At 38.5% G+C, this 18,707-nt stretch overlaps 1 protein-coding gene across 1 annotated transcript; it reads right to left on the bottom strand.

Annotated features, from left to right (window-relative positions):
• Positions 1-1,943: 1,943 nt before the first annotated feature.
• On the bottom strand, positions 1,944-11,747 carry trpc4b (transient receptor potential cation channel, subfamily C, member 4b). Its single transcript, XM_069668266.1, has 10 exons — positions 11,578-11,747; positions 10,688-11,070; positions 9,371-9,889; positions 5,100-5,436; positions 4,714-4,853; positions 4,113-4,426; positions 3,811-4,006; positions 2,996-3,037; positions 2,804-2,893; positions 1,944-2,703 (listed from the first exon to the last, which is right to left on the bottom strand). Exons 2-10 carry the CDS (start codon positions 11,063-11,065, stop codon positions 2,158-2,160), a joined length of 2,562 nt encoding a protein of 853 aa, XP_069524367.1. The 5' UTR covers positions 11,066-11,070; positions 11,578-11,747; the 3' UTR covers positions 1,944-2,157.
• Positions 11,748-18,707: the final 6,960 nt, after the last annotated feature.

Raw genomic sequence — 18,707 nt, 5'->3', positions numbered from 1 at the left:
AAGATTATATAAGAAGAACTTCAAACAGCATGAAACATGTGTCACACATATCAAAGCGGCAACTTTTTAATGTGGTATAAAATCTTTTTTGGTTTTAGTGAAAAAATAAATAAGCAAATGACCCAAAGCATTCTTGCCAAAATAACACGAGTGTATAATTTACACTCAAACGTTATTAGTGTAGCTGCTGTTAAGCTTTACCTGCGGGCCTTGTTATTCACAACATACCCAAGTGGCATCATTTAAACCAGTCATTCTGCCACGTTGTTTAACCTCCTGGCTATCCAGATGCTCCCAATGTGGGGAAGAAGATAATATTGCTCTGGCCAGCTAAATGTGTTGTAAAATCAGGGTAGAGATTTAGCCTACAAGATTTTAGACTGAAAACCAGTGGCAGTGCTTATACTTTTCCGTGTATGTTTAACCAGCGAGCCTGAAGCTTTAAAATGTCAGAAAATGCAACACTTTCAAGACAAAATGAAACTTGATTAGTTAAAGCTTTCAGAAAAGGACTCATGCAGAACATCCCAACGCAGGCTTTTCATCTCTCCTTAAATCCCAAAGACTGGAATACATTAAGTTTACAATCCCAACATTCCAATGAGGAGCCAATTTCTAAACTACTCTACAGAGTACTGGCCTGCATGGGAAAATTGGCACCCATTAGCTTTCTTCAATGATAATTAAAAGCAGCGAGGCTTTTACACTTTGAATGTGGACATCGATGATTCGCGCAGAGACGCACAGACACAGCACATGTTAAAAACTGGATGAGATAAGTTTATATCAGTTTATGTTGCAGGTTCCTTTTAAGAGGAAAAAAATGCAACCAGCAAGTAGAGTGACTTGCTTTCAACCCTTTGAGTCCCAGTAATTTAGATTACTGTTATACGACTTGCTTTCCTGATGGTCGTCACAGTATTTATTCTTTAATAAGTAAACAACTAATACATTACATCTTTATTGAGCCCACAACACTGTATCGGTCTTCTACATGCTTACACATCTATTGATGAGGCTTGTTGCCTGACAAGTAGGAATCTCTTAAGCACAGGCCGACTGTTCTTCTAACCACAGGATCACTAAATTTAACATTAAACCTTTACATTAAAACCAAAGTATGGCAGGACTTGAACACTCTAATACAGTTTTAGTTATATTATTATTAGTGCTGTCAGTGGATTAAAAAAGTTATCCTTCCTCAAGAGAAAGGCAAGTCGATTGGAAAAGTTTCCTCTTCCAATGTTGTGCCTTCTACTCTCCATCTTAGTTTTTAAAGTCAGTGTGCATGTTTTCAAATAGAAGAAGTTTACAGAAAGTTGAAAGTGGGAACAAGTAGAGTTTGACATGAATAAAAACAGTCAGAAGGGCTGCCTTTTAAATCAGCAGTCTCCTTTATTTAAAGAGAATTTCCATTACACGACAAGTTACTAAATTGCACAGAAACACACAGATGACAAAGTGGCCCTTACACCTGTAAGGTACAGTACATGGTGCACATGGTTGAGGAATAATTTCTGTAATAAGCTTGTGATCAAACAACAGACTTAAGAGTCAAACCTTCCCTCCCACTATAACCAAGTTATGGAATTTCAGTGTTTAAGAGAAGCAGACTAAAATCTCTTTAGTATTAGCTACGTGCTACGTTAGATAGGAGCTTAATCCAGTGGATAATTCCTTCAAATTCAGCATAACATTTGCTCAGTTATTGGACACAAATGAACTTGTTTGTCTGGATCATTTCTTCCTGTGTAAAGGATTTTTGCAAAAAGGACTAAATACAGTTTTTGAGGCATAGAACTTTAACATACTTGTGCATATCACAGGTAGAGGACAGTTCAAGGAGAAGAGTATAGGCAGCAGGATGTCAGGGCTCTTTGGAGTAAATGCTCAAGTTTAACTTGTTTCCCCTGATCAAGTCTGACAACCCAGTCTGTATTGTTGTTCATCTACAATTCAGGTTAATGCATGTAATATACTGACATGATATAATATAAACTTACAACTTCATATACATTTGGGGATAGATTATACAAACTGATACATAGGAATATAAAATATGGTCAATCATGAGAACATTTTTGGAATGAATGGAAATGAGTTCCAAAAATGTTTAAATCTTTAATCTGATTAACATCTTTCACTTGCAGATGCAGGTTAATTTTTATATTTTTTGTGCCCATTTTTCACTTCCTTTGCGAGCTCTGTGCAAGAAGGTCCAATCTCATGAATGTCTTGTTGTTCCTTATCCACTTTTTGTAAGACTTCAACAACTACTTCCTCAGTCTGAAGTTGTTCTTGGTACTGTTCATCCGATATCAGTGCATCTTCCTCCGAATTCAAATGTATTTCAACGCATTTCTGAGAGAGGATTGTGCTCTGCTCAGATGCAGCATCTGAGACCCTGCAAAGCTCATTCTGAAGTTGTATTTTACTAGACGGAACTAAACCATTGGCTTGCCTGTTAGAGCCCACTGGGCTGGTGCAGTTGGTAACTCTGCTCTGCTGGACGGTGGTGGTCACATCAAAGAAGCTCAGCCTCTTTTGAGGCTCATCAGTAGGGAATTTGGGAGAATATTTAAAGGAGTTTCCAGGGTAAGCCAAGGTGGAGCTTGCAACTTGACCTCCGACCCCACCTTGTGGTTTACCCTTCATCATTCCAAGGACTTCATAGCGGAAGCTGGAGATATCCTGCTTGAGCTCCTATCATTTATTGAGAAACAGAGATTAAACAACAGCAATGATTACACAGCAATGAAAAAAAAGATACTTGAGATTCCAATTTTGTGTAACATCATATTACCTTAAAATTCTCTTCTGTCAACCCTTCTTCAGTCTTGGCATCTCTGATCATTGCGGCCACATACCTCTTCACAAGGTTCCTCAAAACCTCCTAGATAATACACATTTGAATAATTTGAATAAGACAATTTGAATCATGTATAGAGTTTTAAACTAAAACATTTACAGCACATTGTGTAAAACAAATAACTACCTGATACTCATGGTTAAATCTTACATTTACGGCAGCGCGTCTCTGCAATGAAAGACAAAAGTTGTTAATTGACAAGCAACACATCCTATAAGTTTACAAAGGTAGGGCTTTTTCTGGGCTTGCCCTTTCGCAGCGGGAGGTCCTATAATACACTCACCGGGCACTTCATTAGGTATACCTGAAAAATCTAATGTAACCCAACATACCCGCTCAGCCATAAGATTTGCTTTCATGTTGCCTGTAATGTACAGGCTTTTTTGTAAGCTGTCATAGAGGTGTTAATTCAATGATATTTCAGCGTCAAGGTCTTAATTGGTGGTGGGGCTGTCCTGAGCTGCATTATATTCAGAGGCGTTTCTAATACTCTGGCCCCCTCTTGTATGTAAATAGGGAAGCTATGAGAACAGTATTAATATTGAAAATGTATGCAAAGCAGTGGAGACAACAAAGATCAGAGCAAATCTCTAAAAGCTCCTTACCCCCAGTGTTTCAAAGGTTTCAAGCCTTTTTATACTTGGTCTCTTAAAAAAATGCTTCTTTATCCATCCGATTACATAACAGAAGGACTTTGGACTGGGTATTATATTAAATGGAGATGGTAAAGTTCCCCCTTCTTCAAAATAGCTCATCCATAATTTTGTTCTTGCAAATTTCCACTCTATATCTGCATGATCCTGAAAGAAACACAAACAGCAATTTATAAAAAAAACTTTTGCAAAGAAATAAGATATATTATATATAATATATTATATTAGATAACAAGATATATTAGTGAAGTAAAACTATAAAGTAGGTAGGTCAGCTGAACCACGTACGGCAATGTGCTGGTAGGAGTTATTCATCATTGCAATAAGCATGTTCAGAAGCACTACCAGGGAGATGACATTGTATGTTCCAAACATGGTACTGCCCACAAACTCAGTGAATTTATGGTCTGGTTCCACATTGGTCACATAGAGGGAAATCAGGCCAAATACAGACCAAAATAATGACTGCAGCGTCTCGAACAGCCTGGAAAGCAAACAACAACAAATCACATGACGTCCTCCAGAACAAAACATATGAATCATTAATAATGCAGATTTGTCTTGGACAATAATTAAGAATTTCAACTTGCGTGGAGAAGGCATTGTTCTGTCGACTACAGCGGATACCCTTGCATTTACCAACTTCTTCTGTCTCATAGTAAAAGTAAAGCTGGTTGAGGCCATTGGCAAAGGCTAGCAGCACTAGACAATAGATGAAGAGGAACTTGAGGATGTCCAGGAGCATGCGGCCCAGTGAGATCTGTAAGGGGCCCAGATGGGAGTTGGCAGTGAAAAGGCAGATGAGGCGCAAGGAGCTAAAGATGTTGGCGATGGCAAACAATGCCTCTGCCACCAAAGTTGGGTGCCACATGTCCCAGCTGTTTCTGTCTTTGGGCCCACTGAACTGAAAACAATAAAAGAATGAGAATTATTAATACATTGTACTACCATTATAATCAGGTGTTATAAAGTTGGAAGTTTTCTGGTACTTATAAGAATATAAAATGATAACATGTATTTGAAATTTCTCTTGAGAAGTAAACTATGCTCTAGTCTGCAGCAAAGTTAAAATCTGGGAAAAATATGTCTGTGTTTTATATCAGGTAGAACTTCAGCATTCTCATCTGCGTAGGTCAGAATATTTATTTAATCCTGTCTGTCAAACACTTTGCACTGTAAAATTTAAAGTACCTTTATATGGGCAACAACCTTCAGAGAAATGGTTGCAAGATACAAGGAGTTCATTATGAAGTCCATTAAGTTCCACCAGTCATCCATGTAGTCTTCTAAACCACTATCCCACATCTGTTTGATCTCAGTCCAAATGAAGCCTTGAGGATGTGAACAAACAGCAGACATAATTTGTCATTAAAACACTGTCACTACAGGGTAATTCCACAGAGAAAAAAAATGACAATCAAACAGTCAGTGCCGGTATTACAGTACTCATACCCACGGTCAAAGTTAGCACCTTAGTGTTCCTTTCTTTTAATGTGTGTACAGCAAACAGATTTACACTGATGTGTGATAACATGAGGTTGAACAGCAGTCTGTTAGTGTGCGTTAGTGTTGGTTACCAAGCACCCAGGGCAGGATCATCCATTCGACCGTCGTGGGTGCTGGGCCCTGAAAGTTAGAGTCTGCAAAGGTTATGTGCTGAGAGGCCAGCAGGAGCAGGAAGAGGAAGGTCAGGTAGGAGGCAGTGTGACAGATGAACTTGATGAAGGGCTTACGAATGAATAAGCCATAGCGGCTCTTTGGAGAGATTAGATAAAAGATGGATAATAGAGGAAAGAGGAGGCCTATGAAGATACATGTGATGAGCTTTCCTGCCCAGTGACGCCTCCTCCAGCCCGGGAATTCATCATACCATCGAGAGGCCAAGAGCTGCTGACAGTTGGGCTGAGCAACAAACTAAAAGAGACAGAGAGAGAGAGAGAAAAGAAAGACATGTTAAAGTGATTATCTCGAAGATTTTAAATACTTGTCTGTTAAGTCACTACCTATCGCCCAGTGAGGTAATACAATGCTGATTAAGTCTATTGCCCACCGATGAAAGCCTTTACTTTTGCACTATTACAGACAGGGTGTCGGTGTTGACTTTTGCAGAAAAACAATCACAAGCGGCGCCCAGTTAGTGACACGTTTTCCATCACCCAGCAGTGGTTGGTCTGCCAGAGAGGATAGGCAGGGCTAAGCGGCTCAGATGAAGGCAAACAGTCTAAAAAGGAAAGCAACCGTCAGCGAGGAAAATCAAGAGTTACAACCGGCGCCAATCGTGGACGTCACACATTCAACACTGTCTGGATATCTGGGAAGTGTGCTCTAGCAATTACCGTTTATCGCCATAGGTGCCACCAAAGAGAACGAAACTGAGATATTTGAGATTACAACTTTAACTTAACTTTTTACTTATAGTCACTTTTCAATATTTTTTAAAATCATAAATACATTCAGAAATTAAATGGCAGATCTGAACCAAAATCATTGAGTTCAAACTACCTCCATCCAAACAGCACACAAGATAAAAAATATGCACAAAACAAAACTAACAACAAATGTTCAAGACAGTTATGAAAAAAAATTCCAGTTTTATGTAGGAGATAGAACCAGCCCAAAAATGTCAATTGTATGGGTATTTTGGCTACAATTATCTTAGCATAGACCATTTCAACTTCAAAACGAAAATGCAGGAATTAAAACCTCAATAGCATTTACACGTTTTCAATTTGGATAAGCATGTTTCATAAAGAATGTTACAGAAAAATTTTCAAGAACAATAATTGTGTAAATTTTGTTGTTGAGTAATTAACAGATTAAGACTACAAGTGATGTGTGACATGCAAAAGTAATAGCACACCTATCTCTAAAGCAGGGAGACACAAGTGTCAAGTGTACAGTATGCAGTGTTCTCATTTCCTGATCAATTTCCTGACAACATTTTCTCTGCCCTGTGAGATTTGATATAAGTATCTTCTGGACATCTGCAGATGGTGATGGAAGTTAATTTCAACTTAACCAAGTTACAGCCAAATGGATCCCCATTATGGTACTATATAGCATTAAACACTGGGTGATGAGGTAATCTATCAATGCAGAATGTGACATCTTCAATGTTTCCTATCTGTCCTTGTGGGGTGTTCACTTGCATTAACATGACTGGAGGCAAAAAGTGGCATCTGGCAGGGGAGCAGATTCTGTCTGAGGATATTTCTGGAAGGTGGAAGTTGATCAATGCACATGTGACTCCTTAAAAAAAGGGTGTTAATTCTTCGTCTATTATGATCTAAAATACTGTCAATTTTCTGTGGATAACACGAGAAATTGACAAGCTAATAATAAAGTTCTCAATTGTTTTGATAGGACTCTTTATGTTCACCAAAATGTACCACAATGTACAGTTCCAAGAAAACATTTGCATACAAAGACCGTACAATCCAAGATGTAATAACTCACGTCAGAGCGTGTTGGGTGCAGAGGGTAGCAGGAGAACAGAAGAAAACATCTTTATTGAATACATTAAAGGATTATTTTGCCACTAATAATGTGCACATCCAGTAAGTGCTGCTGGTCTATGTAGTCCATTTAAACTCTGTAAGCACTTAGGTGTCTTTTCATAAGAGAAGTCTTTAATGGCAGAAAAGCTAAGGGATGCGTGTTGTTTGTCTGGTTGTTAGCATAAACGGACAAGGACATTCAACACAACATAAGCACAGAATATGCCACGATGGCAGTACACGTCAACTTTACAATGGCCAGCTCTGTGCAGTAAGGGAAAGGCGGGGCAAACAACAAACACTGCTGTATTAATTTGACCTATTGACTTGTGTTTGCGGCCATTGTTTACAGGTTCAATATAATATCACGAAATAAAACAATGCAACTCTCACAGACATCTGTTTGTTGATGATAACACAGAAAGTTTGCAGGTCATCCTAGGTCACAAACTGCCCTCCATGAGGGGTCAAAACCTCAAATCAAGTTCACGTTAAAGTCGAACGTCTGTCTCGACAAAGTTATCATTAGAAAAGTAAGTCAATAACAGGTTTCAGTTTTCTTCATGCTAACTGTTACAGTGACGCAGCAAGTCATGCTACAAGGTTTTAACATTTTCCAATCCATTAAAGCCTTCTACTAATACATTTGCCATTTGTGCTACAAAAAAGGAACTACATTCATTCCTACTAAATAATGTAGGTGCTTCAAACATAAATTCTGTAACACCTGCTCTAACATTGTTAGAAAAAATTATATTAGAAGTGGCCCTGCACAGAGGACACTAAAACAGTTTGGCTTGTGGCTATTATGTTCTTTTGTACTTATTTAGGATGATCACAAATGTAATCTCAATAATTTAATTAAAGGTGATAAAGTTTTTTAAGTTGTCAATTTTACCATTCCTGAAAACATGAGCTAGAAGTGCATCAAAAAGCATTTTACTTTTTGTTTTTACAACTTCATTGATTCTTCTTTTAACCAGTGAGCCTCATGCAATTCATATACAATACACAAGATAGCACAGCTATAGAAGGCCTGCTTGAAGTTGTCCTGTCTATTATTGCCCCAGTTAACATACTTTTTGTTTTTTCTTTGCGATGTAGCCTGCTGTCTCTTAAGTGAATGTTATCTTTTGATTTGTTACAATCATAGCATGTGCAGTACAGTATATGACAAGTTGTTGTTATTTTTTTTTATTGGTATTAGGTAATTGTTATGGTAGTTAACAGTGTATGTTTTGACGATCAATGTAAAATGTAGTCTGATATTAATACATAAAATCTTGTCCAAAGCATCCATCTGTGGTCACACCAATAGAAACTGAGCCCTTGAAGTTCATCTTCAAAACCTTTTGCCATGGAGACCAACTGTGGCACATAGAGCATTCTGTGAACACTCACACTGATCTTTCCTTCTCACATTTTAACTGGCTCATCAAAATATAACAGAAATGTCCACACACTGCATGCAAAATCTCTTAAATGTTCAAGTCCATGAGAACGTTTTAAGACGAGCAGTGTTCAGACGGTATGAGCCTTAACTCTGCAAATACAGAACAACTGGTACGTACACAAATAAGACCCAAAAGTGGAAAGTGGAAAAACGGTGTAATTAATATTGTAGTACTATTACCAAGAAAGCACAACAATCCAGAAGTTCCTTCTACATGTGTAAAAGGCTATAGCCGCACTTTTCCTTGCCTCCCAAATGTGTGATCAATTTAAACTTTCACTGATGTTTTATTTTAAATCAATGATTTTTTTTTTGTACCATTTAGAGATATTGTCCAATAAAATCCTCATAAGTGACTTAACTTTGTTACTACTGATACTGTGTACAATGTGTAAATCTTTAGTAGCTCTTCTTTACACCATAGGACAAAAGGTTGTCATTGCATCCAGGGGATAAGTACTCCAAAGACGTTAAAAGACAGTAAAAGGTTCACTCCCTAATTAAAATATTATGAGTATATATTTCAGGGAAGTGGCCATCACTTATTCCATCATTATCCCCAATTATCCAATTGTCATGGGACTGTCTGAGAGGGCTACTGTAATGCATTTCTAAGAGCCAGCCTGGCAATTACATGTTGCTCTCCCCATGGACATCTCCACCCTTCTCAGGCCATTTACAGCTCATCTTGTTTTCTTCTTTTTATCCATCTGGTGTTTTGCTAAGGATGTAATATTTATTACTTGTTGTACTTGTTCCAAAAGTGAACCTGTAAAACCCTGTCAGTTCTCAGTATGTCTGTATGTGTAACTGTGATGCCTGTGATGCCTGTGATCTTTTTAACCCTGCAGATGGATGCATGTGACAAAGAGGATATCATAATAAACAAAAAGCTTACCTCTTTCTGGCAATATTTTATAGCCAGCTTCAGACGAGCCAGATCATTGTTGCTCTCGTCCAGCAGAGGGTTGATGTCATCACGGTAGTTGAGGATTATTTCCAACTCTTTGGAGCTTCGGGTCTGGTCCAAGAGATCCTTAGCAAATTGTTTACACACACGGGACAGCTCCTCATACTCTGACTTGAACTCGTTCTCCACCGTGCTGAGCTCCTTCAGCTCCCAGCTGAGTTGAAAAGCTGTAAGAAAAGGATCCTCACTAGAGATGGCAATGAGTGAGGGGCTGGCGAGGGCCCTGTAGATGTTAAGTCGAGAGCGCGAGTGACGCAGGCCATCCATGTCCGAACTCGACCCACACTCCACACAGTTGCAGCGCACAGCATGTGGCTGAGGTACAGAAACACCACGCTGCACAAGCAGTTTGATGATCTCGTAGTTGTTTGTGTGGGCTGCAAGGATGATGGGAGTTATGTCAGGGGTGAAGTCTGAAAACTGTTTGTCCAGTAGAATCGGTGGGACCTTTAGAGGTAGCCAAAAAGAAAAACAATAATAAAGTCATGAATTTTACAGAACACTTATTTATCAGATATTTCACAAAAGAACCCTGCTTGATGAACCTCTCACTGGAACTGACAAAAAAAAATGCATTTATTGGATCTAATTTCATCTGTCTCTTACCATCTTGTGTAACTGCAAGCACACAGCTAATGGCTTGTGATTCATCTGGCCTCAAATATCTCCCTGATTGCAAGCAACCACACTGTTTGTTCTTGTCCCCATTCTTTACAGAATTCATTAGATGGAGACCCAGAAGCGTTCAACAACAAATTTATGAAGATGTTAAGAATATATTTGTGATGTATTTGAATGCAACAGGAAGCTTTACAAAACTGCCTGGTACACAAACTGTGGAAAATTAGTTTCTATTGTAAAAGCTTTGGCAAAAAGACTCAGAACAGCACATAAAGAGTTTCAGTGCTGCAATATTCAAGCAGAAAATAGAGAGTATGATTCCTTAAATAAACACAACCATGCCTGAATAATAGAGACGTGTTTTAATCTTTTACTATCAGATCTAAAATATAAGAAAAATGACTACACTCCCACGGCTGCAGCACTTTAATTGACTCTCAATTAACATGAACCTAAATGTGAAAGTGTGACATCCTAGTGACTCAGGATTTGAAACTGTTGGGCTTTAAGAAAAGTTTTGTCAATAACATGTTGACCACAAAAAAATGAATAAAATGAAGGTCTAGATGAAAAACAGCTGGAGGAATGAAAACTGTATATCATGCTATCAAGAGTCTAAAGTACCTGTTTTTCTCCACGTGGTTTCTTGTGGTTGAGGAGCAGCTCCACAGCCCCCACCACTTCTTTTCGGATGGCGTGAAGCAGGGCATCACCTACATACACATTAAAGCTGAGCAGCAGCTCAATGATCTCCAGGTTCTCATTGTCAATTGCAATAAGCAGGGCTGTGCGTCCCAGGGAGTCGATACAGTTGATGTTGATCCTGAAGTAGATCTCAGCCTCCTCCAGGGCTTGTTTCACAGTGGCATAGTCCCCCTTCTCTACAGCCCCCAGGTAAGCCCTCTCCAGGGCAGAGAGCTCGGACTCTGCCCGCACAATCCGCAGGGGGATGCGGTCCCTGTATGAGGAGCTGTCAGCCTTCTTGTAATAGAGCTGTGACATTGCTGCTACAGCATCACAGTGTCAACAGGAAAGGTGGAAAATGAGATCAAGTTTCAGTCTAAGATTTGATGATTCATATACAGAAGGAACAGTACAACTCACTTCAAATTAATGACAACAGTTAAATATAAGGACAGGCATATAAAAGATATGTTAAAAGGGATACTGGCCCAGCAATCAGATTATATTTAAAATATATACGTTTACAACAACTTTATCTGTCAAAAGCGTAACCTACTTTTATAGAATCATTAAAAATGCCATATAGTATTTCAAAATTTCAAAAGGACAAAAACGTGAATATCAGTTGTGTATTAGTTCCTAATTCTTAGAGCTTATTGCCCAAAAAAGTGTAAATCTACAACAGCCCTTACATTTACATAAACACAATCTTAAACATTTTAGGTTCTTAGAAGGAAGGAAATAATTACAACAGTTCACAGCAGATTATTTAAATAGGAACTTCCGCGACCTAAATATAATCATGCGCTAGAGAAACACGGGAACTTTACCTTCGTCCTGTTGCTTTCCAGTTGTGATTTACTTATGAGCCACTCCAGGGAGAGCCAGAAAGTGCGGCTGTCAGAAAGGAAACTTGAGTGTTCGGATTCTCATCTTATGACTGAAGTCTCCACTGGACACACACTGTAACTTAATGACATATCTTGTCATCCCCTGCCCACCCCTTTCGCTCTTTTGTTCGTCTGTAGGGCTAGTAAAGACATTGTATGTTACTGACCTGCACATTTCTCCGCAAATTACACGCCTCATCATATATGGACAAGAGACCTATCCTCTTGCTGAAACTGCGTGTCAAAAACTCAGAAAACGCATCTTAAACCAACACTGACACTCTGCCTTTTGGTTTGCTGTTATACAGCGGCAGCGGCAACAGGGAACAGTGATAGGGGGAGTCAAGGGGGGTTAGGTTGTTTATAGCAGGAGGTTAGGAGGTTCCAATGCACCAAATAATAACATATGATACTACTACACCAAAACGCTATAATTATTTCAGGTATAAAACTGAAATACCTGGTAATAAATGCAAAACGCAAGCATATTAAATGCTACCCATTAAAAATGATCAAATGCAGACAAGAAGTGTGCACATACAACAGAACCAAACAATTAAAATCCAAATGATGAAGATCGATGCAGATTCCACGAAGGTTACTATTGTTACAGAATGCTAGCTAGCAGCTGCCTGCCAGACACGGCACATGGCGAGTAGCTTACTTCCAGCTTACGAAGCTAATTTACAATATATGCAGCTCTTTCGGATACTCCCCTTCTTTATCGTCCTCGGTGTCCTCGTTATCTTCCGATTTGGCACCACGATGTCCTGTGCCACTTTAGCTTTTAGCATTTTCATTGCTAGAATTGCTGAATCGTGGCCACCAACATCCACTCTCATTCCTACTTTTGCGATAAAGAAAGTTTAGCGGTCCACAGCTTTAACAAACGCTCAAACTTTCCCAATCTATTTAAATCTTGCACCTACTGCTAGACTAGAAACTGTTACACTAACTCCAATATATTTAAGTTAGCTGCATAGTAATCGTCAGATTAGCACTCAAAGAGTAAAGGTCAATGGTCATCATCACTTGCGTCATAGGAACGCCATAAAACTTATTTTTTTAAATGTATTTTTTTAGACATACAGGCCAGTTCGCTGTCTTTATGTGTATATAATACACCTTTTAGTTAAGAAATTTTTTGTAATCTCAAAATTAATGTTAAGAGGGGGGTTTAGGCGTGGCTACGTTTTTTAAAGGGGGGGTGAACACCCTGTAGCCCCTCCCTCCCGCCGCCATTGTATCACAAAACTTTTTTAAAGGGTGTAGGCGTTGGAGCAGTTTCCCATTAAGTGAACATGCCGTTTACCATTATGGAAAGGTAATGCCAATACCAAACTCAATATCAATATTTTCCTCTAAGAACTGTGTGGCTTTTTTGTTAACTAGACATGGCATGAAAAAATGGTTAGTTGTAAGGACTTGAAGCAAGGTTAGGGAGCAGGCTATTATTAGGCCACTGCTGTTATAGGCTCCAGATGAGAAGGCTATGACATAAGGGTACTTATACAATGATGAAAATAGATCATTTTTATGTTTTTGGAAATATTGTAGGCATAAACATTGTTGTAGGTCAGACTCTGAACATATAATAAACAGAGATGCCCTGTTTTGTGTCAGTAGAACTTGACTTACCAAGACACAAACACACTTCTGCAAAACTGTAGTAATGTAACACGTTTTCACATGAAAAGCACAACTACGTTTCTTCATTTTGTAGACTAGTTTTCGCAGAACTTGGAAGATGGTAAATAACTTATCCCTAATAGAATTTTACATTGAGCTCTTATTGTAGAGAAAACAGCCATGTATGGTGTTTCACATTAGTTGGCACAGTTGCTAAGAAGTCTCCTGCCAACCCATATCTTTCTTCAACATCCATAGGCAAGAAGAACAAAAAACACTGTTCGTTAATAACTTTCCACTCTTGAGATAGACCTGATGTTTAAGTCTGTGGAGGGAAATGTTCGTCAATGACTGTTTGAACAAAGTGTAGTTTCATGTCTGCTGTTTGCTTGTTGGAATCTGATTGAAAGAGCAGTTTTTAAAACGAGAAGAAGCCTGTGTAGATGCTTTTTTACTCCATTGGATGTAATGCAGGTTTTGAAAAATAAAAAAGTTATTTGACCAATTTCTATAGTCAAGTAACACATTTGAACTAAATAAGATAAGTCAAAGACACATACATTTAGATGTGTTACTAATTAACTACTCCTGAGACATTAAATCAGTGATGTGCATTTTTCTTCCCAGCAGCACTTGCAGATTTTGACAATGAGGATAAATGAGCTTCAACAAGTGCGTCAGTGTGTATGAATCATGAGTTCACATTCAGCATTTCCCCTTCCCTCATCGTCATTCTAATCAGCATGTTTGAGGCTCTGAAAAAATCAGTGCGCTTTTGTGTGACTTTGGCAAGTACTGTATGTGTGGAGGACACAGTGTGTGTGTGTGACAAGATCGATTCCCCTTCCTCTGAAACCAACAGAATCTCTCACTTACAGGACTCGTGCTCATTATAACCATCACTGCAGCTATTATCCCTTAACACTGTTCGCAAGGCATCTGCAAGGAAATCTGGTTTGTGCATTTACTGAGGCAATTATACCAGCACAATGTATGCAGCAGTACTGTGTAATAATATTCTACAAAGACAATATTTAATTAGACTTTTATTCTCTGTATGTTTGTATTGTAAAAGATCTTTAAACATTGAAACTTGGTCATTGTTTTTCCTTGTTATATGCAGCCTGGTGATATTGCCTAAATTAGCCCAACATATTTTGCACATTATCACTTTAAAACTCAACTTGTCACAAACCTTTCCTTTAAGGAAGGACAAAAAGAGAACAGATGTCAGTTCTAACTGAAGAAAAGTCTTTAAGCTACTGTCTAAAACATGTAGAAATATTATATGCAATGTTGGCAAAGTGTAAAACGTGGTTATATTGCATGCAAGCAACACAACACAGGATTGGTCGAGTGGCTGCCACCAGCTTTGTGTTGTAGTGTGTACCTCCTTAATGCCCAGAACAGGCTCGTACAAGGACTGACCATGGCATCACAACTTAGCATGCTTGATCTGTGAACCATAAGTGGCCTTCATTAGAAGTCAAGAGAGTAAAGTACTGTATTGTCATAATAAGGTATAATATAATGGGACTGCAGTGGCTTCAGATGATAAAATATTTTGTAAGGAACATGACAGAAAACAAGACAAAGAAAAAAATCTGTAAAACCTTTTATGGTCACAGGAAATATGGACATTGAGAAATGTTATAATCCACAGAAGTGGACTTCTGAGAGAAGAAGATCACATTGCAGACGCACCACAACTGAGAATTTGTAAACATCTAGTCATTAATAATGCATAAGAGCATCCTGTTTCTCTCTTTCATCTGTGGGTCAGTTTTAAATGGGGCTAAATAAAGTTAAGGTTTTTTTTTTTTTGGCAATCAAAGACAGCTTATAAATACAAGATTTATTTAACCAAAGCAAAAAGCAATGACTTCAAAACTTAAAATTCTACATAAAACCATTAAAAAAAATATATTCAATAACTATAAAAGATGTAAATGGTGAGGCCCAATAAAGAGAACAGCTATCAGTAGGTTTATGGCATTGACTAACATCTGTTGCAATATGAGCAGATGCTGTTTCTTCCATTTATGTACCATGTTGCTCTTCAGTTTTACAGAGTGGAGGCAGCTGCTGTACGGCTCTCTGCCCCGAGCAGCGTTCAGCAGAGTGTCTTTTCTATTTATTCCACTGAAATATGACGGCCCGGATGTGACCACCTTTCAAATATTACCCATTAATTTTGAGTCATTTGAGCTGATTGCCGTCACGGTTAAGGTCACATTGTATGATCATCTCATGAACTGTATTTTTGCTTTTGATGCCCTTTGCAGGGGAAAGCTGTTGATGGACAAAGCTGACACTGGTTGCAGAGTGTGACCTGTACTGATACATATTTCCTCATCCTGATCTAATGCAACAAAAGTAGGTATTATTTTTGCTCCTTTTGTTAAGGGGCTCTGGCAAAGTACTATTTGTATTTAGCCTTTGACACTGCCAAAGACCTGTAGAGTTCGCTCTATTGCTAAATCTACAATCAAACCAATTTAAAGGCACAATCGCAGAAACAAATCTTATTGAGTTTATTAACAACACCCCTGTAAATGACTCAATATATTATTCCTCCCACTTGCCACTAGATGGCAGAAGGAGATTTCCTTCTCAAAATCCTGAAATAAAATCCATATGAGCCTACTTGTGCTCAGCCACCAGACTACTACTGACGTTTTTACTGTCTGTTTTTCTGTCTGTGTTATCTGCTTTTTGTTGGCAGCTCCATACTTGAGAAGCAGAAAATCTCTGACTGTTTCCCCTGTGAGCAAAAAACATTTCCTGAGTAGGGTCCCCGTTGAGTGACTTACGGGTAAGCTGTTAGAGAAGCATAAACTTCCTACAAAGGTTTGCTCAGTGTGGTTTAACATATCTGGGCCAAATGTTTGTTAATAATGTTTGCTATTGCCAAAGAATCTTCTGACCCAGTTCCAGGCATGTTGATTACTGCTTTCACTTTTCTTAAGTACGTAATGACTCTCACTTTTTTGTGCCAGCGCTTGGGGTTTATGTCTTTAATCTGCATAAAATAAATAAGTAAAACTTTGGTACGCTTAGGAGAAAAAGGGAATTCTCACTGGTAAACTTTGGATCAGGTTTCAGATGTAAAAGCTGCCAGTTACTGAAGACTTTAACAGCACCATGGTTTAAGTTTAATTGGACAATGTTTACACCATCAGATGGTAGGCAGTTCTGTCAGTATGATTAATGATTAGTCTGTCAGTTGAGATAAAATGTGTTTTCATTTATAAACAGAATAGTTGTGATGTTTTTGCATTTGAAAACTTACGTATATTGCATCGTGAGGCTGCAAGCATTTTAATAGTGTTTGGGTAAAATGAAATAAGATAGATAGAGTTTCACTAGCTTTGTGGATTCTCTTCTGAGGTGAGCGATATATTTTAGCAGAATTCAAGTCCTTTATGTCAGCACATACCTAAAAGAAAGATGTAAACATTTTCACGGTCAGATCAATGCATTTTCAGAACTTGGTGTTGTGCTTTATGGCTGTTTTGACATCACAGGAGGCTGCCAGTGTGTGCTGGGCACGTGGGTGTAGAACACATTCAGCATTGCAGTCCAGCTCTCTGTCAATTAGATGTAGTGTGTATCGGCCAGGGTTTGACCCTGCTTCTAAAAATGAACACTGATGCAATAGTCAAGCTGGCAGCAGAAATTCAAAGTCATTAGACAAGGCCTTGAACTAATTAGGCCTGACAGTGTTTCAGTAGCAAGACAACACAGCAACAGTATTCAGCTAGTCATACATAAACTGAACACAATATTATGGACAGGTATGACATCACTCTATAGTTATGCTTACTATTATCACTATTAACAAACCTGACTAAAGCAGGACATTTAAAATGTTTTCACTACACCTCATCAAATATTTGATGCTTAATAATTCAAAATGAGGCGTCTTGAACGGAATATTTCAGTTATCATATCTGCATTTAGAATAAGATGCTTCAATTTTATAAAATAATTTTGTTTGTGAATCAGTCAAGCTTAACAGACATGAAATTATACATACAAAGCCTTGAAACTCTATTGTGTATTCTTTGCAACGTACTAGATACATAATGTGATGTTGCCATCTTCTGGCAGCTGTGAAGTATGGGACAGGATTTTCACAGCTGTAGGAGTTTATAGGGTTTTATACGCAAAGGAACACGCACTCACCGGCATATTCATTAGGTACACCTGAAAAATCTAATGTAACCCAATACACCAGCTCAGCCATAAGATTTGCTTTGATGTTGCTTGTAATGTACAGGTTTTCTTCTAAGCTGTCATAGAGGTGTTAATTCAATGATATTTCAGCATCAAGGTCATAACTGGTGGTGGGGCTGTCCTGAGCTGCATTATATTTAGAGGTGTTTCTAATACTCTGGCCTGCTGTATGTAAATAGGGAGGACAAAACAGTAGAGACACATCTCAATATAATTTAGTTCAGTACAACACCACCTTTAACAAAACAAAAGTCAACAAAAACTAAACTTCATAAAAGCAGAATCCATGGCAGTATTGAACTGCATTCGATTTTTCAGGTGTACCTAATGAGGTGGCCGGTGAGTGTATGCGAATACTGTAGCTTACTTCCTGACTCTATGCTCGGACTCGAAATGCAAATAACTACATTGTTGGCAAAAGATTGCATATTATTACATAGATTACTCCGCAGGCATCAGTGTTTGCTAGCTGTGAAGAGGTGAAGATGCTTGAAGGTTACAGGTCATATTTATGTCTTTCTGCAGGGATATTTACCAAACTCAATAAGATCAGCAGCAACCCCATCGACCTTAGAGTGTCAGTTTGTGTGCTGGTGCTTATTAGAGCTGTCAGCAGGGGACATGTTTGAGTGTGTGTGTGTAGTTGTGGTACTCACTCACTCCATGTGTGTTTAAATACAGTGTTTGGGGGGGTTAAGGGTTAAAAATCAGGTCTCATAGCTTAAATTCACATCTATCGTGTAGCATAGAAAGCACCTTGTTACAACAGTTAACTCTAACAGATGACAGCTGACTTATGCGACTGGGGGCTAATGGAAAGATTAAGTCAATTACAGCCTGGCAGGAGAGCTTAGACATATTTGAGACATTCCCCAGATTATTGGAACAATAAGCACCCACATAGACGCTGTCTCTCGGTGGCAGTAAATTTCATTATGTCACAGTAAATCTGACAAAATGCACTTAGTTCTTTCTCTGAAAAATAAATCTTGATAATAAAGTAACAATGATTCCAGAGAAATGCAGTCCAAGAAAAAGCTTTACTGTCCCCACATGTGCAGAGTGTGCAGCTTTTTCATGAGCATCCAGTGAACGCGCTCTGTTTCATCTAGATGATATTGTTGCTGACTTAGTCCCCAACTTTAGATCAAACAGAGTAGAAAGAGAATGCATTCAGCTCAGCAGAAAGTAGAAACTCAAAG

This window comes from Semicossyphus pulcher, unplaced genomic scaffold (assembly GCF_022749685.1).
Source record: "Semicossyphus pulcher isolate SPU_LCO1_2020_fin unplaced genomic scaffold, fSemPul1.0.p SCAF_19, whole genome shotgun sequence".
NCBI classification, from domain to species: Eukaryota; Metazoa; Chordata; class Actinopteri; order Labriformes; family Labridae; genus Semicossyphus; species Semicossyphus pulcher.
Note: the sequence above shows the minus strand (reverse complement) of the source record. Positions and strands in the feature narration are given on the sequence as shown.

What these genes read in the sequence shown, in the direction of transcription:
- trpc4b (XM_069668266.1), bottom strand. Translation starts at nt 11,065, where the DNA reads ATGTCACAGCTCTATTACAAGAAGGCTGACAGCTCCTCATACAGGGAC. An exon ending in AACCACGTGGAGAAAAACAG is followed by an intron (nt 9,890 to 10,687) that starts GTACTTTAGACT and finishes CTACCTCTAAAG; the next exon opens with GTCCCACCGATTCTACTGGA. An exon ending in TGACAGAAGAGAATTTTAAG is followed by an intron (nt 2,704 to 2,803) that starts GTAATATGATGT and finishes AATAAATGATAG; the next exon opens with GAGCTCAAGCAGGATATCTC.